Raw genomic sequence first — 26,277 nt, 5'->3', positions numbered from 1 at the left:
GAGTGCAAAGAGGCGGCTACTTTGAAGAAGTTTGGAAAATTTAGTTGCTGAATAATTTCATAGTTTTTATGCAATGACTGTTTATGTCAAACGTGAAACAAGGATTAAAAAAAAAAAAGGAAAGTAGCCAAACTTTTGACACTGGTACTACACATGCATACACATGTGTAAATGTGTATTTGCCTGTGTATATATAGGTACAGTCGTATGCAAAGGTTAGTCATGCACGTAGTTACATGCATTCTGCATTCTGAGTAAATCAAGCATTAAATTCAGGGGCTTAAGCATTAAATTCAGTGCATCTGCGCTCATACACCTGGTCAAATTACAGGTTCTGCGAAATGAGTTAATACATCAGTACTTATTATCCCAGCAAATATTACCCCACATTTCTTATTTGTTTGCTGACTTTAACATGTTGGAGAAAAACATGCCATGACTTTTGCACAGATAGGTTAACTTGATAAAATAATAACTGTGCACTATGTTCTCAGCAGAGAGTGTGTTCACTTATTTTCACTTAGCAAACCAACAACACATGGAACTTGACCAACTCTATATCATGTATATCGCTGCTGTCGGAACAAAACCTTGTCTTAATTTTTTTTAATCAATTTTCAGTTTTCGTTATAGTTTAGAAACGTGTCTCATCCTTTACATTGTGTGTAAATTCCATGATGAACGGACTAGAAGGAGCAACCCAAAATGACTTGGGAATAAGTCTGGTATCATTGACTGACTTTAAAAGCAAAGCATGTTTTTTCCTTCTCCTGTAAAGTTTTCATTTCGGAGATACGAGGTTTTGTTCCGACCGCAGCAATAAGCAGATTATATATATCGTCACTAAGCATTATAAATGTTTATAATGGATGATGCATAATTTGCTCTGTTATTTACATTATTTACTGGGAGGCAGCGAAAGACACATGCGACCGATGTATTGTGCCTTTTGAGGCAATTTGAGGGAGGATCATGCAAAATGTGGGTGGAGATCTGACGTGCGTCTGATTACATATTCTGAAATTTTGAGCAAGTTACGGCAGTTAGTTTCGTGTGGCCTGGCACAAATTTGCATAGTGGTTTAAAAAGACACGATGTTGAGAGCATCTTTTAACAATGAGGGCGTGTAAATGCACTCAGTAAGATCGGATTCTGTCAGTAATCTGATCAACACGCTTACATGCACTTGGGTCATTAGATAACGGGGAACTCCAGGTCTTTACGAGTCAGGCAGTAATCAGATTTCCACTTTGCAACCAGCCAATAAACTCACAGAAGAAGATGCGATGTAAACGTCATGCCGTGCCGATTTACCTGAAAATATGAACTTACTTCATCTATAAGATGAAAAATATTCAAATCGTTTATTTCCTATTTGGTTTCGGCGCCGCTCCAAAATCGCTTTGTTGCGTCTCGCAACATCCACCGTCTGTTCTCGCGCGTTCACAGACTAAGACATCCAAAAGAAATCAGTTCACATGCGCTGAGAAATCTGACTACTGAGCTAAAATCCAGCCTCTTTATGGGATTTCTTAATCGAATTTCTAGATCGGAGTGTGGTGTTTACATGACCATTTGGGTGATCAGATAACTGCAGAAATCCGATTATGATGGGATTATTGAGTGCATGTATACGCTCTCGATGACAGCAGAAACAGCTGCTAGATGGAGGCGCAAGACTCGAACAAGTGCTTACGGAATATTTACTCTCAGAACACTGTTCAAACTCTCAGGACCACGTATGTGAGAACATGTGGCGTAAAATATGCCGTGATGCGCCTGCCGCATCCATTTATGTTATCATTTCGCAAACTCTGTCTTGTGGAATGACACTGTGCTTTTTAAACCCTGCTCCTCACAGACATGCAGTTAGTGAGCATGTTTGCGTGATGAGTTGCAGTCATAGTAAATCGGGCATTAAATTCAGGGGCATTGCGTTCGCGTCAGGGTACATTTTGCACTGTGTCTGTGCTCGTACCTACATCTGGCACAGCAAGTTTCAGTCAGTTCCACACTCTCTTCTCTTTTCTCCCCCCACTCAGTTCCAGCACCCGACGGAGCAGTATCCTCCGCTGAAGTTTGGGACGGTTCCCAATGGCAGCACCGAGAAGAATATCCGCAGTAATTACCCCGACATGCACCACTACATGATCAAATACAACCAAAAAGGAGTGGAGGAGGCCATCACCAACCTGAAGACGGGGTGTGTGCTGCTTTCCTCCTGTTCAGCCCCCCCGCATCTCTTCTTTAATCTCATCCCTCACTCTATTTTTTTTTTTTTTTGGTTCTTGCCTCCCAACTGCCCCAGTTCGTTTCACCTCTCAACCCGTATTGTTTTCTGTAGATTCTCTTTTTTTTGATGTGTTTGCACTTTTTTCTCACTTCCTGGCTCTTTTTTTTCCACTCTCTCTCTGTCTCTCACATGCACACTATATCTGTCTCTCTCTCCTGTCCTCTCTCACTCACACACACTCTTCCCCTCTCGGTCTCTGCATCGTGAGTTGTTAATCCACACAGTGTGGTTTTCCTAAGCTTGTCATTTCCTCGCCCTTTTTTTGCATACTCGTTCGCTAATATGCCTGAAAAGCACATGTTCTTTCTCTGCCTTCTCACTGTTTCCTCTCTTTCTCTCTCTCTCTCTCTCTCTCTCTCTCTCTCTCTCTCTCTCTCCTTCCCTCCCCCTCCCCCCTCCCCCCTCCCCCTGCAGTAAGCTGGATGCGTTTATCTATGATGCCGCAGTGCTGAACTACATGGCTCGTAAGGATGAAGGCTGCAAAGTGATGACTATAGGCTCTGGCAAAGTCTTCGCCACCACAGGCTACGGCATCGCCCTCATCAAGAACTCGCGCTGGAAACGGCCACTGGACCTGGCCCTGCTGCAGCTAGTGGGCGACGGTAAGCATCTGACCTGCAGGATGACCCAAGATCAGTGGTCGAAGGTGGTTAAACCAGAAATCCAATTCACAGTTGTCCTCACACATTTGATCAGCCCAGGCATGTTTGAAGACTGAATCGTGCTTTGTTAGGTTTGAGGGTAAGGCAGCTAACAAGAACTGGAAGCTCAGACCGCACCAGTTTAGCACTGTGCAACAACAACATTATGCAAGAATTTTCAACGTTTTTTAAAATTCCCATTTAATGATTAGGATGAATCATGTATGGTAATATGGAACAGTGTGTTCTATGATAACATGGAACAGTGTGTTCTATGATAACATGGAACAGTGTGTTCTATGATAACATGGGACAGTGTGATCTATGGTAATATGGAACAGTGTGTTATATAGTAATATGGGACAGTGTGTTCTATGGTAATATTGGACAGTGTGTTCTATGGTAATATGGGACAGTGTGTTCTATGGTAATATGGGACAGTGTGATCTATGGTAATATGGGACAGTGTGATCTATGGTAATATGGGACAGTGTGTTCTATGGGAATATGGGACAGTGTGATCTATGATAATATGGGACAGTGTGATCTATGGTAATATGGGACAGTGTGATGTATGGTAATATGGGACAGTGTGTTCTATGGTAATATGGGACAGTGTGTTCTATAGTAATATGGAACAGTGTGTTCTATGATAACATGGAACAGTGTGTTCTATGATAACATGGGACAGTGTGATCTATGGTAATATGGGACAGTGTGTTCTATGGTAATATGGGACAGTGTGTTCTATAGTAATATGGAACAGTGTGTTATATAGTAATATGGGACAGTGTGTTCTATGGTAATATGGGACAGTGTGATCTATGGTAATATGGGACAGTGTGATCTATGATAATATGGGACAGTGTGTTATATAGTAATATGGAACAGTGTGTTCTATGATAATATGGGACAGTGTGTTCTATGATAATATGGGACAGTGTGTTATATAGTAATATGGAACAGTGTGTTCTATGATAATATGGGACAGTGTGTTCTATGATAATATGGAACAGTGTGATCTATGATAATATGGAACAGTGTGTTATATAGTAATATGGGACAGTGTGTTCTATGGTAATATGGGACAGTGTGTTCTATAGTAATATGGAACAGTGTGTTATATAGTAATATGGGACAGTGTGATCTATGGTAATATGGGACAGTGTGTTCTATGGTAATATGGGACAGTGTGATCTATGGTAATATGGGACAGTGTGATCTATGGTAATATGGGACAGTGTGATCTATGGTAATATGGGACAGTGTGATGTATGGTAATATGGGACAGTGTGTTCTATGGTAATATGGGACAGTGTGTTCTATAGTAATATGGAACAGTGTGTTCTATGATAACATGGAACAGTGTGTTCTATGATAACATGGGACAGTGTGTTCTATGATAACATGGGACAGTGTGATCTATGGTAATATGGGACAGTGTGTTCTATGGTAATATGGGACAGTGTGTTCTATAGTAATATGGAACAGTGTGTTATATAGTAATATGGGACAGTGTGTTCTATGGTAATATGGGACAGTGTGATCTATGGTAATATGGGACAGTGTGATCTATGATAATATGGGACAGTGTGTTATATAGTAATATGGAACAGTGTGTTCTATGATAATATGGGACAGTGTGTTCTATGATAATATGGGACAGTGTGTTATATAGTAATATGGAACAGTGTGTTCTATGATAATATGGGACAGTGTGTTCTATGATAATATGGAACAGTGTGATCTATGATAATATGGAACAGTGTGTTATATAGTAATATGGGACAGTGTGTTCTATGGTAATATGGGACAGTGTGTTCTATAGTAATATGGAACAGTGTGTTATATAGTAATATGGGACAGTGTGTTCTATGGTAATATGGGACAGTGTGATCTATGGTAATATGGGACAGTGTGATCTATGGTAATATGGGACAGTGTGATCTATGATAATATGGGACAGTGTGTTATATAGTAATATGGAACAGTGTGTTCTATGATAATATGGGACAGTGTGTTCTATGATAATATGGGACAGTGTGTTATATAGTAATATGGAACAGTGTGTTCTATGATAATATGGGACAGTGTGTTCTATGATAATATGGAACAGTGTGTTCTATGATAATATGGGGCAGTGTCATCTATGGTAATATGGGACAATGTGACATATGGTAATATGGGAAAGCTGGATGTGTTCTATGGTAATATTGGACAGTGTGTTCTATGGTAATATGGGACAGTGTGTTCTATGGTAATATGGGACAGTGTGATCTATGATAATATGGGACAGTGTGATCTATGGTAATATGGGACAGTGTGTTCTATGGGAATATGGGACAGTGTGATCTATGATAATATGGGACAGTGTGATCTATGGTAATATGGGACAGTGTGATCTATGGTAATATGGGACAGTGTGATGTATGGTAATATGGGACAGTGTGTTCTATGGTAATATGGGACAGTGTGTTCTATAGTAATATGGAACAGTGTGTTCTATGATAACATGGAACAGTGTGTTCTATGGTAATATGGGACAGTGTGATCTATGGTAATATGGGACAGTGTGATCTATGATAATATGGAACAGTGTGTTATATAGTAATATGGGACAGTGTGTTCTATGGTAATATGGGACAGTGTGTTCTATAGTAATATGGAACAGTGTGTTATATAGTAATATGGGACAGTATGTTATATAGTAATATGGGACAGTGTGTTCTATGGTAATATGGGACAGTGTGATCTATGGTAATATGGGACAGTGTGATCTATGATAATATGGGACAGTGTGTTATATAGTAATATGGAACAGTGTGTTCTATGATAATATGGGACAGTGTGTTCTATGATAATATGGGACAGTGTGTTATATAGTAATATGGAACAGTGTGTTCTATGATAATATGGGACAGTGTGTTCTATGATAATATGGAACAGTGTGTTCTATGATAATATGGGGCAGTGTCATCTATGGTAATATGGGACAGTGTGTTCTATGGTAATATGGGACAGTGTGTTCTATGGTAATATGGGACAATGTGACATATGGTAATATGGGACAGTGTGATCTATGATAATATGGGACAGTGTGTTCTATGATAACATGGGACAGTGTGTTCTATGATAACATGGGACAGTGTGATCTATGATAATATGGAACAGTGTGTTCTATGATAACATGGGACAGTGTGTTCTATGATAACATGGGACAGTGTGTTCTATGATAATATGGGACAGTGTGTTCTATGGTAATATGGGACAGTGTGTTATATAGTAATATGGAACAGTGTGTTCTATGATAATATGGGACAGTGTGTTCTATGATAATATGGAACAGTGTGTTCTATGATAATATGGGACAGTGTCATCTATGGTAATATGGGACAATGTGACATATGGTAATATTGGACAGTGTGATCTATGGTAATATGGGACAATGTGACATATGGTAAAATGGGACAGTGTGTTCTATGGTAATATGGGACAGTGTGTTCTATGGTAATATGGGACAGTGTGTTCTATGGTAATATGGGACAATGTGACATATGGTAATATGGGACAGTGTGTTCTATGGGAATATGGGACAGTGTGTTCTATGGTAATATGGGACAGTGTGTTATATAGTAATATGGGACAGTGTGTTCTATGGTAATATGGGACAGTATGTTCTATGGTAATATGGGACAGTGTGTTATATAGTAATATGGGACAGTGTGTTCTATGGTAATATGGGACAGTGTGTTCTATGGTAATATAGGACAGTGTGTTATATAGTAATATGGGACAGTGTGTTATATAGTAATCTGGGACAGTGTGTTCTATGGTAATATGGGACAATGTGTTATATGGTAATATGGGTCAGTGTGTTCTATTTTAATATTGGACAGTGTGATCTACCGTAATATGGGACAATTTGATTTACAGTAATATGGGACAGTGTGATATATGGTAATATGGGTCAGTGTGTTCTATGTTAATATTGGACAGTGTGATATGCAGTAATATGGGACAGTGTGATATACAGTAATATGGGACAGTGGGACAGTGTGATATGCAGTGATATGGGACAGTGTGTTCTATGTTAATATTGGACAGTGTGATATACAGTAATATGGGACAGTGGGACAGTGATATGCAGTGATATGGGACAGTGTCATATATGTTAATATGGGACAGTGTGATATACAGTAATATGGGACAGTGATATATGGTAATATGGGACAGTGTGATATACAGTAATATGGGACAGTGATATATGGTAATATTGGACAGTGTGATATATGGTAATATTGGACAGTGTGATATATGGTAATATGGGATAGTGTGATATACAGTAATATGGGATTGTGTGATATATGGTAATATGGGATAGTGTGATATACAGTAATATGGGACAGTGTGATATATGGTAATATGGGACAGTGTGATATACAGTAATATGGGACAGTGTGATATATGGTAATATGGGACAGTGTGATATACAGTAATATGGGACAGTGATATATGGTAATATGGGATAGTGTGATATATGGTAATATGGAACAGTGTGATATACAGTAATATGGGACAGTGTGATATACAGTAATATGGGATAGTGTGATATACAGTAATATTGGACAGTGTGATATATGGTAATATGGGACAGTGTGATATGCAGTAATATGGGACAATGGGACAGTGATATATGGTAATATGGGACAGTGTGATATATGGTAATATGGGACAATGGGATATATGTCAATATGGGACAGTGTGATATACAGTAATATGGGACAATGTGATATATGTCAATATGGGACAGTGTGATATACAGTAATATGGGATAGAGTGATATATGGTAATATGGGACAATGGGATATATGTCAATATGGGACAGTGTGATATATGGTAATATGGGATAGTGTGATATATGGTAATATGGGATATATGTCAATATGGGACAGTGTGATATATGGTAATATGGGTCAGTGTGTTCTATTTTAATATTGGACAGTGTGATATACAGTAATATGGGACAGTGTGATATGGGACAGTGTCATATATGGTAATATGGGACAGTGTGATTATATAGTAATATGGGACAGTGTGTTCTATGTTAATATGGGACAGTGTGATATGCAGTAATATGTAACAGTGGGACAGTGATATGCAGTAATATGGGATAGTGTGATATATGGTAATATGGAACATGGGATATATGTCAATATGGGACAGTGTGATATATGGTAATATGGGACAGTATGATATACAATAATATGGGACAATGTGATATATGTCAATATGGGACAGTGTGATATACAGTAATATGGGATAGTGTGATATATGGTAATATGGGACAATGGGATATATGTCAATATGGGACAGTGTGATATACAGTAATATGGGATAGTGTGATATACAATAATATGGGACAATGGGATATATGTCAATATGGGACAGTGTGATATACAGTAATATGGGATAGTGTGATATATGGTAATATGGGACAATGTGATATACAGTAATATGGGATAGTGTGATATATGGTAATATGGGACAGTATGATATACAATAATATGGGACAATGGGATATATGTCAATATAGCACAGTGTGATATGGGACAATGGGATATATATCAATATGGGACAGTGTGATATACAGTAATATGGGACAGAATGATATGCAATAATATGGGACAATGGGATATATGTCAATATGGGACAATGGGATATATGTCAATATGGGACAGTATGATACATGGTAATATGGGACACTGTGATATACAATAATATGGGACAATGTGATATATGTCAATATGGGACAGTGTGATATACAGTAATATGGGATAGTGTGATATATGGTAATATGGGACAGTGTGATATACAGTAATATGGGATAGTGTGATATATGGTAATATGGGACAGTGTGATATACAGTAATATGGGACAGTGTGATATACAGTAATATGGGATAGTGTGATATATGGTAATATGGGACAGTGTGATATACAGTAATATGGGACAGTGTGATATACAGTAATATGGGACAGTGTGATATAGAGTAATATGGGATAGTGTGATATACAGTAATATGGGACAGTGTGATATACAGTAATATGGGATAGTGTGATATACAGTAATATGGGACAGTGTGATATAGAGTAATATGGGATAGTGTGATATACAGTAATATGGGACAGTGTGATATAGAGTAATATGGGACAGTGTGATATACAGTAATATGGGATAGTGTGATATACAGTAATATGGGACAGTGTGATATAGAGTAATATGGGATAGTGTGATATACAGTAATATGGGACAGTGTGATATACAGTAATATGGGATAGTGTGATATACAGTAATATGGGACAGTGTGATATAGAGTAATATGGGATAGTGTGATATACAGTAATATGGGACAGTGTGATATACAGTAATATGGGACAGTGTGATATAGAGTAATATGGGATAGTGTGATATACGGTAATATGGGATAGTGTGATATACAGTAATATGGGATAGTGTGATATATGGTAATATGGGACAGTGTGATATACAGTAATATGGGACAGTGTGATATACAGTAATATGGGATAGTGTGATATATGGTAATATGGGACAGTGTGATATACAGTAATATGGGACAGTGTGATATACAGTAATATGGGATAGTGTGATATACAGTAATATGGGATAGTGTGATATACAGTAATATGGGACAGTGTGATATAGAGTAATATGGGACAGTGTGATATACAGTAATATGGGATAGTGTGATATATGGTAATATGGGACAGTGTGATATACAGTAATATGGGACAGTGTGATATAGAGTAATATGGGACAGTGTGATATACAGTAATATGGGATAGTGTGATATACAGTAATATGGGACAGTGTGATATAGAGTAATATGGGACAGTGTGATATACAGTAATATGGGACAGTGTGATATAGAGTAATATGGGACAGTGTGATATACAGTAATATGGGACAGTGTGATACAGAGTAATATGGGACAGTGTGATATACAGTAATATGGGACAGTGTGATATAGAGTAATATGGGATAGTGTGATATACAGTAATATGGGATAGTGTGATATATGGTAATATGGGACAGTTTGTTATATGATCATCTGGGACAGTGTGTTATAAGGTATGTGTCCCACATATGGCCCTGCATGATAAGCCATTATTTTTTTTTAGTTTTCTGTATTTTGATCTTCTTTCTTAGTGTTCCTCATTAACCGATGATGTGTCATACCTGAATTCACCCTAAATTTAACTTACGAAAAGCCTGTACATTCCCACCAGACCTGCTTTACCCAGTAGAGCCTTGAACTGATTTAATATAGCCTAATTGAGGTAAGTCTATGACTCTATTATGTCAGCATGTGTGATAAGCTACGGTCCACTCCAACGCACTCTAAAGGATTAGATTCAGTTGCACTTGTCCAGCTACTAATACTTTAATTGGCATTTCTGCGGTCTCTGCACACATGCACACGCACAAACACCACGGCACATCCACACGTAGTGTATTGTTTTGACTGGATGCTTTGTTTGATTGCCCTTTTAATCCTCTTTGGTTTTCAGTGTATGTAGAGTAAAGCCAAAGAAGAAGTGGGAGCTTGAGCAAGTGTGTGTGTGTGTGTGTGTGTGTGTTTTGTATGTGTCTGCCAGGTCCCCACTGTGAGAGCATCTCATTGGTGCCAGGTCCCATTAGCTAACACCGCAGTTAAACAGCTAAACCTGGCATGACGGCTTTACATGTGAAATGAATAGTGACATTTGTAGTTTTCTTGCTGTTTTCGCGTGGGTGTGTGGCTTGTGTGATGTCATTTTTCTAAATCTGCCCTTCTCGCTTCGCCGTTAAATCGTTAAATAGCACAATAGGGTTTAGAGGGTGTGGACGCTAATGACTTGCTGTGTACTGGTTGGGGATTACCTTTTTTTGTTTGTGTTTTTTTTTTTTTAAAGCGGTTCACAGGTGCTGCTTCTCTGTATGACTGCCCTCCCTCCTCCACCTGGATGACTGTAATCCTTCCCATCCTCCCCTCTACCTTTCTGACTGTAATCCCTCGCTTCTCTCCTCCTTTTAAAGAGTTACAGCCAGCCTTAATTTAAGGAGGGATGCAAGAAGAATCTTGCTCCCCTTAAAAAAGAGACAGAAATAATTCTTCTTGCTAAACTGCCCTCCTCTCTCACTTCTTTTAGATTAATGCCATTGTGTGATGTCACTGAATCTATAAATAGATGAATATTTTCATAATTATAAATTCTCACACTATTTTGCTTTGGCTATTTTGAGAATATTTCCTGTAAAACAAGAGAGTAATGAAGGGGTAAAGGGGCCCCTGCTAATCCTCTGCTTAGCTCGCTCTAATGGGCGTTTTGCATTGACTAATGCAGCGGCTCCAAAAGTGTTGGTGCAGCACATCTTCATTCATTGTGGATTTAGGCAATAAAATTTGTCTGGAGTTAATAAACCAGTAAATTAGAGTTTCTAAGACAGGGATTTTCATAATATTTAACTATGTTTTATTAATTAGTGTCAATTCAGGTGCTAAGGGCCAATCTTAGACAATCATACGGCCACAGAGACTGTGCTGTGTTACTACATAGCTCGCTGTTCCATACTGCTATACAACACTGTGCACCATATTACCATTACCACACTGCCCTGCACGGACATATAGTACAGTGCAAAATCAGAGACCAATTTCTGGGGAGATTACATATAAAATAATTTTCCAAATTTCCAAAACTGGAGTTGAAAAAATGATACAAATATAGAGAAAATGGGACCCCTAACAACCAACTGAAACATTTGAAAGACCTGGTAGACACCAAAACAGTCCCCATCAGATAAGCAGCACTTTCATCTATGAGAGAGAGGAGAACATCAAGCTGCTTCAGATCTGAAAACATCCACAGGTGTTTCTGTCCGTCCTTCCACTGTAAAAAGACAGCTCAGCGCTGTGGGTCTGAAAGGATGTGTAGCTGATCAAGAAGAACCTCACCGAGAAAAGGAAACAGACATAAAAGAAGAACAATTTCAGTAAAATACTAAAACTGAACATCTTACTAAAGGCCCAGTCCCATTTCACCCCTTGGCCCTACAATTTAGCCCCCTGTCCCTCCATCTTGCACATTGACGCTTAGGGTTAGGGTGTCCCAATTCTTATTGAGATAGAGGGACAAGGCGATGTGTTAGGGCTACAAGGCCCTCCAAACATGTCATTAATGTTGTTTCAATGTATTACGGTCCTTTTCTTCATTACAGGCATAAGAAATGTCTAGTAGTAGCTGATGTTTCGGTAGCTACCTAGTTACATTTCCCATTCCACCTTTAAAGGTGCAGCAGTTCTGATACCTGAGGCCCAGAACATAACTGCTGCACCGTTTAAGGTGGAACTGAAAAATTGAATAAGAAGCTGGTAAACAGCTGACTTCAGCTTCGTATCACTGAAGAATTAAGGGTGGGCAACAATAAATAATTGTCCCCTCCCCTATAAAGGCATATAATGCTCTAAATTTAACTGAAGCCCAGCAGCGAGGTTTGCTGCTCCTCTGCTGTCACTGCAGGCTGGCAGGGTTGCCTTCAAGGAGTGCTAGTGGCTGTTAATGAAGTAATGCTCTTTTTATTTGAAGGTTGTGCTGTTTTGTAGGGTAAGATTTCAACCACTACCCCTTGTAACTCGCCTTGTAAAGGCAAGGAGACACTCGAAAACAAGTGGTAGGAGTAAAATTAAGAAGGTCCTGTAATTTGTAACAGGGATTACTAGGATTGTTAGAAACAGACAATACTATCAACATTTAAGACTGAACTTTTAAGATGTGGAAAAACATCCTTGCCTATTTTTAGTTCACCAAATCAAGTCAAGTCAAGGGTGGGCACACTAAACACTGAAAGAAATGAATATTATATTACACTGTTGAGACGTTTGTGTAATGTTCAGTTAGAGTTTCAGCAAAATGTCATGATGAACAGACCAAATGCACCTAAATTAGTTAAACTCCTTCTGCTGTAAAATGTTTTGAAGGTTATGAAGTCCATCCTGCTGAATATTACCTGCTTCAGTATTTTAAACATGTGCCTTCTGAAATCAGAGATACCTTTTTGGATGCTTCACTTATGTAGTTTTAGCTGTAGTTTACATTTTTACCAAAGTCTGTTATAGTGTGGTGGTATTCTAAGACTATGTTTTAGTTTTCAGTCTGTAGCTGTAAGCTGGTAGATAATTTGTTGTGAAACTCTTGGTGAGCTGACCTTCAGGTCTAACCCACATTCGTGGCTGTCTTTGGGCTGATAATTGTTAAGGTCAGTGTGGGATCGGAGGAGGCGGCTGAGGGATCAGGGCTGTAGGTCACACAGATGGCGGCATGTCTGGCCCTCAGCCCAGGTTAAGGGCCTTGCTAAAGCTCACTTGCTAAAATGTGCCCACTTAACCGTGCCCGTCTCCCCGTGCCAACCCTCGCCAGTGCTGCCAAACAAACTGAGTCATGCCAAGGCAGGCCGAGAGGTGTGTGTGTTTAGTCTTACACACCTGCTGGGTTTGGCTTTGGACGAAGAAATGTTTGCCATGGCCAGTGGCTGTAAATAGAGAAGCTGAATAGAGGATGCCTTTTGAGTGATATACTGCAGTGGTCAAAAAATAGACTTTTAAGCTGTAGGTTTAAGAGTTCTTTACACATAAGAATATGTTTAAGGATCCAAATCATAAAAAACAGAGTTTTCCTTGATATTTTTGAATAAACGAATTGGGTGTACCACGTAAAAAGTGCTAAAGTTTCCAGCCCATATATAGAATCTAAGGCTACGTTTACACGGCAGGTGGAAGTGGCCCGACTCTGATTTTCTCACCAAATTCGATTTTTTTGTGTTTGGCTGTTCACATTATCTTTTAAATGTGATCTGTATGCGACATCAGTCTGAACAGATCAGCTCCTAAACCGACCCACATGAGCTTCATGAGGCGGAGGTAAACAGCCAGCGAAGGCCTGTCGCTCCCGGGGCTTTCAGTTTCATCTTCGCCAGCATCACAGGAGCGATTATGAAGTTCCACTGGTTGACAGCTGGACTCGTCACCCAGAATGTGTTCGAGTTCACCGTAGAAAGGGCGCGTTATTCGGCCACGGCCACTTCCTTGGATCGTGTCCTCAGATTCTTTAAACGCTGCAGCCTTTGAACACGGAGCAGCTGCGATGAGTCTGCTCTATTTTTCGTGCAGAAGCATCAGCCTAAATGTTTGAGTCTCAGCAGCGCTAAATGATAATGAATGTCGATTTAGACAGACGTAAAAGTCGCGTGAATCTAGCTGTTCAGACTGAGTCGCATTGCCACAGATCGGATACGGATCGGATTTCAGTAACATATATGAAAGCGTCTCAAATCGGAATTGAAAACATCAGATTCGGTGTGTTTTTTTTGTTCATGCTGACACACAGATGACACATCTGTGTCACATAAGAGGAAAAAGATCGGATTTGGGCCACTTTTACCTGCTGTGTAAATGTAGCCTAAGCTGCTAAATAATGCCTTTTGAATTCATCACAGTTGTGATGTCACAGTCAAGAGCACTTTTAAATATGACCAGCCAAGCAGCCTCCAGCAGTTTAGCCCCACCCATTCTTATTGAAGTGGTGTTGTTCCTGCATACAGTCTGTAGCAGAGTGAAACAAATGAATCACTGCAGCCTTTAAGAGGATCTAGACATCTGAAAGGAGCGTCGGAAGTTTTTTCCATTTTCCTGAGGATTCCTGATTCCCATGTCCTGAGTTTGCTCCACATTTCAGTCCTTCACTTTATAAGTAGTGGTTTATTTGGACGTCATTAAATATATTCAGACATGCGTGACTGAATATTTACTTTTCTGTTTATGGCATTTTGCAGATGATCTTATCCAGATAGTTGCAGGGTAACGCTGCTTCCTCCAAAGCAGTAACTATAACAATGATGACGAGTAGAGCATGTACAGCTCACTCATGTGTTCAAGCTTGACGCAAAAACAGCCTCATCTCAGTTTCAGTGGTTTGTCAGCTAACGATGAGCAGAGCACCGAGTTTGTGCAATTAACAAAGGAACAAACTGTCATACTGAGGAAAAGAACGTCTTTCACTGCTGCTGACCAACGTTACACTGAATGCAATTCGTTCTTTACAGTTGCTGCTGCAGCCGCTTTCAGTGGAACAGTTTTCATTTCTCCCTCAAAAAGTATCAGCATCTGAGAGAGGGAGTGCTGAGCGGAGAGATGTTCGTTCACTGGAGCCAGTGGTTGTGGAAAATGTCTTCAGAGGCCCTGCGGATCACAGTGAATCGGCTCGCCCCTTGCTGGTGTTTAGTTTTTTGCCAACTAGTTTATTGTCAGCGAGCTGCTTCAGCATCTCCAGCTAATATGTCTAATCAGGTGCTTGGGTTATAGTCATTTACATCTCCATGGATTTATCACTCTGAAGATGTTAGCTGATAGCTGGGAAGGAGTTTTTCCACAAAGCATTTATATCCGTTATTTCGTTGGGACTCCCACATTGTTGTGTGTTTGGTTCTCCAACAACTCTGGATGCATGTTTGAATTTCAGTCTTGGTAACTGTGACGAAGAGTAACTGAAGACTGAAGTGATTTGAATGCCTATATCTCTTAGGGGAATAACTGTTTGTAAGGCAGTAATGGAAATTGATTTGCCCAGTGTTTTAGGGCCTGTTTAATCATTTTTTACATAGGTGGAAAAATGCAGTGTTAGGAGTCTTCCCCAAGGACTTTTACTGGTATAGTGTAGGGTGCTTGTCCAGGTGGAGGCTTGAGTCCCAGTCTAGAACATGGGAGACAGGCATGTTACCTGCTACACTATACTATATCTTTCTTTGCCCTCTGTTTGATTTTTGATTTTTTTTGTCAGCTTCTATAGGCCACATGCACTCACTGGACCAATCATAGTTGTCTCTGTTGCCATCGGCACAGCAACAATCAAGCTGACTGATCGATTGTGTCCCAGCAACCTGCACATCTTGATAAACATCTAAGGAATTAGTTTGTCCTCTGCTTCGTTGTGTATCCTGCTAGCATCTCCAAAAGCAACTCGAACTGAGCTACGGACATCTGAGCTGTATCCAAAAGCACTCGTAAAGTTTTAACTCTTCAACAAGAAGGGGAAACACTGTGCTGCTTTCGCTTGTTCCCAAAATGGAATTTTGTAGGAATATATGTACATTTCAGCGTGGGACATTATGTCTGATTCTTCTTTTTGTTGTGTGAACACAAAAAAAAAACTGATGATATTGTCTCCAAGTTTCAGTGCAAAGTTTTGTGCAGTTTAGTGTCACAGGCTTAACTCGGAACATGCCCGGAACATGCAAGCAACAGCATAGACATGAATTGATGGGTCAGTGACAAATAGATTTTAGCATTATTATATATATATATATATATATATATATATATATATATATATATATATATATATATGGGAAATGAAAAGCTTTGATAACACTATATTTATGATTGAAATACACACGTGTGTATATATATATATATATATATATATATATATATATATATATATATATGTGTGTGTGTGTGTGTGTGTGTGTGTGTGTGTGTGTGTGTGTGTGTGTGTGTGTGAGTGTTACCAAAGCTTTTCATTTCAACTGCTATTCTGGTTTCACCACTTGACTTACTGGTTGAGCCACCTGACTTTCCAGACTAAGACTTAGACACCGTAGAAACCTTTGTCCTTGAGCCTGAGTCTGTTTTTACATTTTTCAAATAAATAAGCTTTATTATAATAATTACACATATTCATGGTTCCCCTGAGGCCAGACTGCCTGAAAATGTTTTAACCATGGCTCAAAAATCACATTTTTTCAAAACATTTGTGAAAGGACTACTGAGTTTGGCTTTCCACATGCAGGTCACTTGAGTCTTTTGGGTCCTTTGTTTTTGTTTGTGCCTCCTAACATTTGAGGATATAAGAAATTGCATACAAAACTTTTAAGTGAGTTGAGCACTTTTAAAGTTGCTTTTTTAGGCAACGTGGTTTTTATTTTAAAGTTTTCAAATATAAAATCATGCCACACTGTTTTAATTAGAATTTTATATAGCTAATTTACCTTTTTTGACAGTTTATGTATTGAACATAAGTGGTTGGACGGTTGCACCACCCAACATTTTTAGATTTTGGTGGCAAAAAAAAAAACTAAGGGTGATTTTACATGGATGCACTAAAAATTGTTTTTCAGATGACATAAAATAGGAGCTGTTGAATAACTGGAAATAGGGCATATATTTATTAAATGATTTTTGGGGGAAATAACAGACTTGGAGACAAAAAATGTATGTCACGTCAATGTGACCCAGTTACAGAATTCTGTTGATGTGTGCAATCACAGTGCGTATGTTGCGTATTTCACAACAGTTTCTATACTGTTGAAGCCGTTTTCCAGTCTATGTGAGCAACATAATGGTCAAAAGTGATTCTATGAACGGCACAATGGTTTTAAAACAGAATTCAATTAATGTGTGCGGTCATGTTTGTGTATGATGCGTATTTTACAGCTGCTTCGAACATTAGCTAGTCATATTTTGGAGTTGCATCTTTTACAAATTGATTTTGTCAGTTTTTGTAGACATTACCTGAGTTCCAGAAGTAAATAAGTGACTGATAGAAGCAGTACTCCAGCTTGTCTTGTTGATAAAAGATTCTTTAGCAATTCTCTAGAGTTTTTAGCTGCCCCCCCTCCACCACCACACTGACCACCTTCCACCACAATTAAATGATTATGATCTCACCCTTCAACCCTGCTCTCTTCTCTGTTTTTCCTGCTCCCACTCTCTTTTCCGACTTATTTCATTCTGCTAGTTTTTTTGCCCTTTTGCACTGTCAGACATACATACTTGCATACCTCGTTCTCTCTCTCCCTCGCTCACCCTCCCATTGCTCTTTTTTTACCTTAACGCACTCCTCCCTGAATTGAAAAAGCGCTCCTGCTGTTTGTCATTATGACACAATCCTATCTATGTCTCTCTCTTCCTCTTTGTTTTACCCCCTATCCGCCCATTTTCCCCCGACACAATGCGGCATCGGAAAGACAAACAAATCTCCCCTCCCTTTCCACTTTCTTCTCTTCCTTCTCATTCTCTCTTTCGTGTCCTTCTCTCTCTCTCTGTCTCTTTTTGTTTCTCTCTGTCATAATGACTTGACCTCTGCACCATGATTACTTGATTAGCTAGTCTTCACCTTCAAGGTTACCCTCAGATGACAAAAATGTTCTCCATTCTGAGTTTGGCCTCTGCTCTGCAGTGCCTGAGATACTGAGATGGCACATAAATAGCCAGCTTATGAGTGTAATCTTCAGTCTTAGTGTGTGATTGAGGCAGGAGAGCAGCCGAATTGTATTCATATTTTATTGATTGAAACAGGTCTTTTGAATTTTTCATATGTGTCTCGTATATCGTTACACTGTAAACAAATTGTGTGCTTCTCTCGTCTCCTCTCCCCTTCTCCTCCCCTCATTTCCCCCTTCAGATGAAATCGAAATGCTGGAGCGTCTCTGGCTCTCAGGGATCTGTCACAACGATAAAATCGAGGTGATGAGCTCCAAGCTGGACATCGACAACATGGCCGGGGTTTTCTACATGCTGCTGGTGGCCATGGGCCTGAGTCTGCTGGTGTTCGCCTGGGAGCACCTCGTCTACTGGAGGCTCCGTCACTGCATGAGCGGCTTGGGCCAGACCGGCAAACTGGACTTCCTGCTGGCCTTCAGCAGGGTAAGAGGGGCATAAGTGGACAGATAAGGCAGGATGGAGGAGATTAAAGGGGAGAAAAGCAGAGAGGAAGAGTGGTTGGGGAAATGAGGTGCTGGGGCAGGGTGAATAGTGTTGTGTGTTGTGTATGAGATATTGCGCAGTAGAGTGGGAGAGATGCTCTAACCCATAAGGCTGCTTGGTAATACTTTACCTCCAGGCTTAGAGTCCTTCTCAAATCAAATCCCCATATACGCTCAGAATAGCTGAGCCTGCTGGAAAATCGTATCAGAATACTGCAATCTTATTTCTGGGACAAATACTCGTCTCACAAAATAACACCTCTGTTGCCAATACCCTTTTTATCTGTCTCTCCCTCCCCCCTCTTTCTCCTTCCATCCCTCTCTCTCTCTCACTCTCTCTCTCTCTCTGTCTCTCTCTCTCTCTGTCTCTCTCTCTCTCTGTCTCTCTCTCAGGGAATGTACAGCTGCTGCAGTTTTGAGGATGAAACTGCACAAGGTGGAGCCAAAGTTACCACCCACCATCATCCCTCCGTGGTGTCAGCCCCTCCCTCATCCCATGTTGTCACGGCAGCTGTGGCCAACCCAGCCATAGCGTTGGTTACGCAGCAGCAACAACAGCAGCAGCAACAGCAGCCTCAACCTCCGCAGTCCTACAAAACTCCACTTCCTGGGTCCCCTCCTGCTGTGGTACACTCTGGAGCAGCAATGGGGCCCTCCACCACACCTCTTATGGGAGCCCCTCTCCCATGCTCTACTTTCTTGCCCCGCCCAGACCGCAGACTGGCAGTAGTGGACCGCTGGAGGCTTCCCAAATCTACCAGTGCAGCCATGGGGGTTAGGGGGGGCATGGCAGATATAGGGCCCTTTCCACAAAAAGGAGCTCCTACGTGGGCAGGCAGTGGAGCTGCTAGCAGTGGTCTGGATGGATATAAGAGGTACTATGGCCCTATTGATCCTGAAGGCCTGGGGCCATGTGTGGACCAGCAGGCAGGCTCTCAGACTCCCAAAACAGCCCCCAGGAGCCACCAGCAGCCCCCACCGGCTAGCATGGCTTTCTACCAGGAGAAGGGCATGGACCACGGGTTGGGGAAGAAGGTGGGAGTGGGTACTGGTGGAGGGGGTCAGGGGAAGGGGGTTAAGTCTTTGGGGACACCTAGGTTGCCCCCAAAAAGCCAGACCCCAGCACCACTGCCCCCTAACCCCCCACTACAGCACCCCTCTCCTCCTCTCCCCTCATCCCTCTGGAGAAAGCGGCGGCCCAAAAAGCCAAAGGAGCCTGGTGGTCCCCTGTATGAGAACATTCTGCCCTTGGGCAGGAGAGGAGGTGGCAGAGATGCAGGTCGTAGGCCCAGACCATCTCCCCCACTTCCCATTCCTATGCCTGTACCCCTTTCCCCAACATACACCCCTCCATCCCCCTCTGCCTCGCTCCCTTACACCTCCACCTCATCCTCCTCTTCCAGCACTAGTTCCTCTAGCACTTCCTCTGCCTCTTCCTCTCGATCCACATCTCCCTCATCCACCTCTAGCACCTCCTCACGTAGCACTAGGGATAGAGAGGCAGAGGAGGAGGAGGAAGAGGACCTGGATGAGCTAACAGAAGAATCCAGCCTTCTACAGGGACACAACCGAGACAGAGAGCACTCCATTCTATCTCCCAGATCCTTTACACATGGTCCGCCACCACCTCCTGTACCCCCACGCAAGCCTCGTGGCCCTCATGGAGAGAGAGAAAGCGGGAGAGAGAGAGAGAGGGGCGGCAGCCAGCTTGCCCAACTCCAGGAGTGGTGGGCAGGATGGGGGGAAAGAGAGAGGGACCGAAGTGGTGGAGGATCCGGTGACACTGAACGGAAGCGGGAGAGAAAGCGTCGGAAAGAGCGCGAAAAGGAGAAGAAGAAAAAGAAAAAGAAGAACAAGAAGAGGAAGAAGAGAGAGGAGCGTGAGAGAGAGAGGGAGCGTAAGCGACGAAAGGTGAAAAAGAAGAAGAAGAAGGCAACAAAGGTTAAAAAAAAGAAGAAGGTGTCTGTCGGCAAGCGTTCGGAGCCGGAGGAGGGTGATGTGGAGGCAGAAAGAGAGGGAGACGGGGATGCAGAAAGAGAGGGAGAGTACTCGTCTTTCTCCACCCAGTACCGCAGCACATTCGGGGACAAGGGAAACCTCTCAGTTTGGGAAAGTGAGAGGGAGCGAGGGAGGAGAGAAGGAGGGGATGAAATGGGAGACGAACGAGATGAGGAAAGTGGAGGGGGTCGGAGCAGAGAAAGGAGGCCAAAGGGCAGCCACACACGTCACAGGCCGTCCAGCAAGCGGTACCCTAACCTCAACAAGTTACCTGCCTCTGTCAAATTCTGGGTCAGTGGAGGGGGTACAGAAGCATCTGGAGGGTCACCTCCCTCCTCCCTGCACACCCTTCTCCCATCAGCCAAGCGACGGAGGAGTAGTGGAGCAGAGAGGGAGGCAGGAGGGAGGGGAGGAGAGCGGCGGCCGCTGCTTCTGCACTACGAGAGGGGTCGGGCGCACACCCGTGAGGGATTGTCATTCCATGAGTGGGACTCAGAGGATGAAGAGGACGATGAAGAAGAGGAGGAAGAGAGAGAAAGGGTGGAGGAGAGAGTGAGGAGGGTGGGGGGGAGAGGGGCAGTATCTGAGTCTGAGAGGGATCGAGTCCAAGCAGAGGAAAGTTACTCTGATGATGGATCCTCTGGGGAGTTTGGCCGCTTCGAGAGGTACTGGGAGGGCAGCGGGACAGGAGGGGCCAGTGGAATCGGAGGCGGGGGCTGGTTTTTCGGAACCTACCCTGCCCGAGAGAAAGGAGGAAGCGTTAACAGCCGAGACGATTCCATCCTGGGGCGATCTGAAGGGTGGGGAGGGGGAGATTTTTGGGGTTCGGGTGCAGGGATTGGCTGGGGCTCTAGGGGAGGGAGTGGGGGACTCGGGCCCCAGTGCCCGCCATTTCCCACTTCGCTTCCACCCCCTAGACGTTATTGGTCTGTAGATAAGTTGCCGATGAAGGGTGAGAAACGCGGTCGCAGTGGGTCAAAGGGTAAAAGTCAAAGGGCTCGGGACAGGGAGCAAGATGCATGCTCATATGCGCAGTTTAGCCACGGCAGACCTCATGGCCACCCCAAGCGGGGCAGTATCACCTCTCGCAGCCAGGAAGAGCTGCTCCCCCACTGCCACAGCTTCAGCGGGGGTTCCCGCCCCAAACTTCCCCCAAAACCTGACACCACCAAATCCGGGAGCCAGTCCAACCTCAGTACCCAGCAGGCACAGCATTCAGATCCGGCACCTTCCCCTCCCCAACCCTTGCTGCCCTCCACCTCCGCACCCTCCTCCCTCCCCATGCCCATCCCCCCACCCCCTTCTTCCGCTTCAGTGTCCCCCCCACCAGTGCTGTCACCTGGACCGGCCACGGGTGCTTCCCAATCCGTGACAGCCAGTGCCAAACTCCAGTACCAGAGACTGCGCTCCGTGCCCCAACCGCGACGCTTCTATTCCCCCCACCTGCCCCTCAAAGCCAAGAGCCTGTGCTCACGCCGTGGCTCCGCCCACTTCTCTAGCCTGGAGAGCGAGGTATGACACGGGGCTTCGCTGCTGCGCGTGTGTGTGAGCTCTACGGTGAGACGCAGCTGGAGTGTGACGCACATACACGTGGCGCACAGGGACCAGGGCAGCGACTACAACCGCCATAATGGCAGCCGCCGGGACGGCGGCAGTGATGTCATGACGGGAGACGGGTCAACGAAGGCCATCTCCGTCACCACGGAAACCCCAGCCGTGCTCCACCTCCGGTCTGAACTGAGCATTACGATGTCATCCGTAGTCCTGTCCTCCAACGAGAATGCTGGATAGCGCTTTTTCCGGAATCTGTGAGTAATGATGTCATGTTTACACACACACACTCCATCATTTAAGGAAAAGACTTTTTTGTTTGTTTTTGGTTGTCCGCCTTCAACGGGAGTTCACTGACTACGGAAACTGCTGGGGCTAAGGCTGCTTTTTCCAATTTGTTAACGGCTGACTTGCGGTGAGCAAGTGATCAGTCTGACCTGTGGTCACCATCCCCTGATTGGCTGAGAGACGGCCTTGCTTCTTTTGCTTTCGCCTCAGCGATGCAGTCACATCCCCCCCCGTTTGTGTCCGATCCTCACGGCCACGTCGGAAAGAGCTGTTTGAACTTTGAACTCGTCACTTAAGCGTCAAGGATCAACACTTTTGCTTTATTTTTAATGCAAGACATCAGCCGATCAGATCCCGATGGGGGGAATTTCCCCCATCTCATCCAAGCTTTTCTTGTCCTATCAGAACTCTGATGCTGTGGTGTCGCTGTTGTGTCAAACAGGGATGTAACTATGGTCTAAGGAGACGTTCTTCAGAAAAAACAAAAGGACAACAACAAAGTACATGTAGCAGTTTTTTCTGTAAGATTTGTTTTGTTACTCCAGGATTTCCCCACTCCTTTTTTATTCTGTCTATTTATTGCTCTCACTGTGTTAGTATTTTAAAAGTAGAGTAAGCTAGCTGTGTCTGCAGTTAAATAGTAGACTAGTCTTGGATGCCAAATAACAGAGCATACAGATCACTAGAGTGGACCCACGCCATTTGATCTCTCTTGTTGGCTTTTACAGTATTTAACACAAAAGCAATACATAACTGTCTTAACCAAAATGAGGATGGGTTGCAATATCTATAATTGGCACTAGATGGCTACATAATATTAAAATTAGTAAATAACACTCGCTGGTGGGCCTTGTCTTTTAGATGTGTACTTGTACAATTTCTTTAATAGTCAACTAATTTTTTCAGATAGAAAGAATTGGCAAATTCTTTGAGTGTATCGCCACCACTTGTTGCTTTGGCAGACACTATTTTCCACTGCAAAGAGGATGCATTTTAGAAAGCACAAAAGCTCTGGCTCATGCCAGCAAAGGCATCAGCATCATCAGTTAATACATCAAGGGCAAACAATACAACCGTCTTTTATCCAAAGCAGTGCTAACACACACAGACACATGATTACTGAGCACACATCAGGCTTTCAGTTCTTGCAGACGAACCTACTCCATGAAAATGTTAGCGAGGCTTATTTGACGTCAGGCACAGCTCATTTGCCCTCGTTGTAGTTGAATGTAGCTTTGACATGATGTAGCAAAATGTAGAGACACTTTTAGACTTTGTAGCATTTTTTGGATGCTCATGTCACTGGACATCACGGTTACACCCGCAAGTCACGGATGCAGAGTTACTCGCACGGATAAAGAGATTAGATCACCCTTTACCCTTTTGTTTAAGAGGATCTGTGATGTCTGTCTCTCGCTTTATTAATGAGGACTATTTTTTTGGAAGTGTGTTATCATTTGCAATGAGATGGATTGCTTTGCCCCATTTTGCAAAGGGTAGCTACACATAATCGCATACGTAGGGGATAAATGAACATGCTCAGGTATTGAAGTGCGGCTTGTGCAATTGAATTGTGAGCACAGCCGCTCAGTCCCTTGTGATCCATGGTGTTTTCTTTCTACCTGTATTCTGACAAGCCCCGCCCCGTGCACCTGCACTGGCTTGTAGTTCATACTTACAAGTAGTTCATGTCCTTGTGATCTAACTAGAGCATAGAATTCTGACTGCCTGCTGCTCTCAAACATTTTATGTAATTGTTCTAACTAGGGGCGGCACGGTGGCGTGGTGGGTGGCGCTGTCGCCTCACAGCGAGGAGGGCCTGGGTTCGATTCCCCGGCCGGGTGACCGGGGTCCTCTCTGTGTGGAGTTTGCATGTTCTCCCCGTGTCTGCGTGGGTTTCCTCCACAGTCCAAAGACATACAGTCAGGCTAATGGGAGATGTTAAATTACCCCTCGATGAGAATGTGTGTGAATGTATATGTCTGTCTGTCTGCCCTGCGATGACCTGGCGACCTGTCCAGGGCGTTTCCTGCCTTCCGCCCAGTGACCGCTAGGATAGGTCCTGCACCCCTCGCGACCCAGAAGCATAGCCGACTTAGTAAATGTGTGCACTGGATGCGTTTCTTCCGTAATCAGACGTGTTGCTGGTGTTTAGCGCCCTCGTCTGGCACTGGGCAGTCAGCATCTTGTGCTTTAGTTTTGTTGTGATTTAGATTTAGATTCTTGCGCATTTAGACTCTAACTAGGACACACAGTGTGTCAAATTCTAAACGCCCTTGTGTTCTAAAAGCAGTGGATCACTAGTGTGTACAGTTCTGTCCACATTGGCGTTGCTGCATTCTAGCCCTGATGCCGTACCCGCAGAATATCAACAGAATACCATGAATTCCAATCTGGCTGTTCAGACTGAGTCGCGTTGCTGCATATCGGATACGTATTGGATTTCAGTTCCATATATAAAAGCGTCTCAAATCGGAATTGAAAATGTCAGATTCAGTGTGTTTTATGCTGTTCACAGACACACAAATCCGAAAGACTGGATTATTTCTGCCACTTTTACCTGAGTGACGTTCTGCCATTCGCAAGTTTGTTCACAGCACAAATAATTTTATCACGAAATTTTAAAAATGGTCTGTTCAGTTATACTGAGACTTGTTTTAACTTGTCTTTATTATATGTTTTTGTAAAAATACGTAATCCAAAAGCAACAGAAAATAATCGTATTATGTGATTGTAATAAGGTAAAGTTTTGGATCAGATAGCAACTGTACATTCTAACTATGCATAACTATGCATTGTAGTTATAGCACAGGTACACCACTGGGCTTCCAGAGTAGCTGAGCATTGTAGTTCAAGCAGAGGTTCATGGACTACGTGCAAGTATGAACTACTAGCCAGTTTCATTGCAGGAGGCCTTATTGTCAGAATGCAGTAGGGGGTGTGTTCGGGTGTGGGGGGGGTTAATAGGGGCTGCAGAGCAATTGAACAGATCTGGTGTGGCGTGTGTTCACTTGATCTGTCACTGACCCTCACTGAGTTAAAAGGCGCTAACTCTGTGACTGCATGTACAGAACAGTTTTTTTTTCCATGTAGCTTAATTTTGCTGAGAAAAAAAAAAAATATATATATATATACTGTTTTTGGAGAATGTATCATGTTATGCTGTGAATTAACTTAGATATTTGATTGACCATTGTATTAAGTTATCATTTGAATTCTATCATTTATCTATACAAAATATATATGTACAAATAAATATATACATATATATACAGACAGGTATATATATATATACTGAGTTAAGTTTGGTATAGTGTTAGAGAAATAGTTTTAAATGTTTTAGCTTTGTAGCAATTCTAGACACTGGAAACATTTTTGAATTTTGATTCCTCCTATATGACTGTGAAAACATTAGTGCCTGTGAAAAGAAAAAAAGACAAGAGTCAAGTCTAATGTCCTCATCCATCTGTCCATCCATTTCATCCCATTTCTTTCACTGATTCTTTGGTATTCGCAAGCGGGTTTTTCACTGACTTTAATACTGCTTTAATATATGCTTCTGTAATACTGCCTAAAGTTTTTGGCCTTTTTTTTCCTTTCAGCTTTTTCACACGTCCATTCGTCTGTCCATTCATCTGTTCATCCATCCATCCGCCCATCCGACCACTATGTATCCATCCATCCATC

At 42.4% G+C, this 26,277-nt stretch overlaps 2 protein-coding genes across 2 annotated transcripts in view; both read left to right on the top strand.

The window, feature by feature from the left end:
* LOC108437450 (glutamate receptor ionotropic, NMDA 2D) overlaps positions 1–21,689 on the top strand; it is a 113,132-nt gene extending 91,443 nt beyond the window's left edge. The window contains exons 12-18 of the mRNA XM_037537187.1: positions 2,043–2,203; positions 2,708–2,895; positions 18,453–18,694; positions 19,147–19,704; positions 19,786–19,788; positions 19,819–21,551; positions 21,686–21,689. Coding sequence (XP_037393084.1) covers positions 2,043–2,203; positions 2,708–2,895; positions 18,453–18,694; positions 19,147–19,704; positions 19,786–19,788; positions 19,819–21,551; positions 21,686–21,689 — 2,889 coding nt within the window. The remainder of the gene's footprint in view (positions 1–2,042; positions 2,204–2,707; positions 2,896–18,452; positions 18,695–19,146; positions 19,705–19,785; positions 19,789–19,818; positions 21,552–21,685) is intronic.
* On the top strand, positions 21,622–25,897 carry LOC108437464 (formin-like protein 14). The gene is made up of 2 exons (XM_037536697.1): positions 21,622–24,133; positions 24,182–25,897. The coding sequence occupies exon 1, from the start codon at positions 21,697–21,699 to the stop codon at positions 22,267–22,269; it is 573 nt and encodes a 190-aa protein (XP_037392594.1). The 5' UTR covers positions 21,622–21,696; the 3' UTR covers positions 22,270–24,133; positions 24,182–25,897.
* The last annotated feature ends 380 nt before the right edge of the window (positions 25,898–26,277 follow it).

This window comes from Pygocentrus nattereri, chromosome 3, assembly GCF_015220715.1.
Source record: "Pygocentrus nattereri isolate fPygNat1 chromosome 3, fPygNat1.pri, whole genome shotgun sequence".
Classification (NCBI taxonomy): domain Eukaryota; kingdom Metazoa; phylum Chordata; class Actinopteri; order Characiformes; family Serrasalmidae; genus Pygocentrus; species Pygocentrus nattereri.
This window is presented reverse-complemented; position numbering and strand designations above follow the sequence as displayed.

What these genes read in the sequence shown, in the direction of transcription:
- LOC108437464 (XM_037536697.1), top strand. Translation starts at nt 21,697, where the DNA reads ATGAAGGGTGAGAAACGCGGTCGCAGTGGGTCAAAGGGTAAAAGTCAA.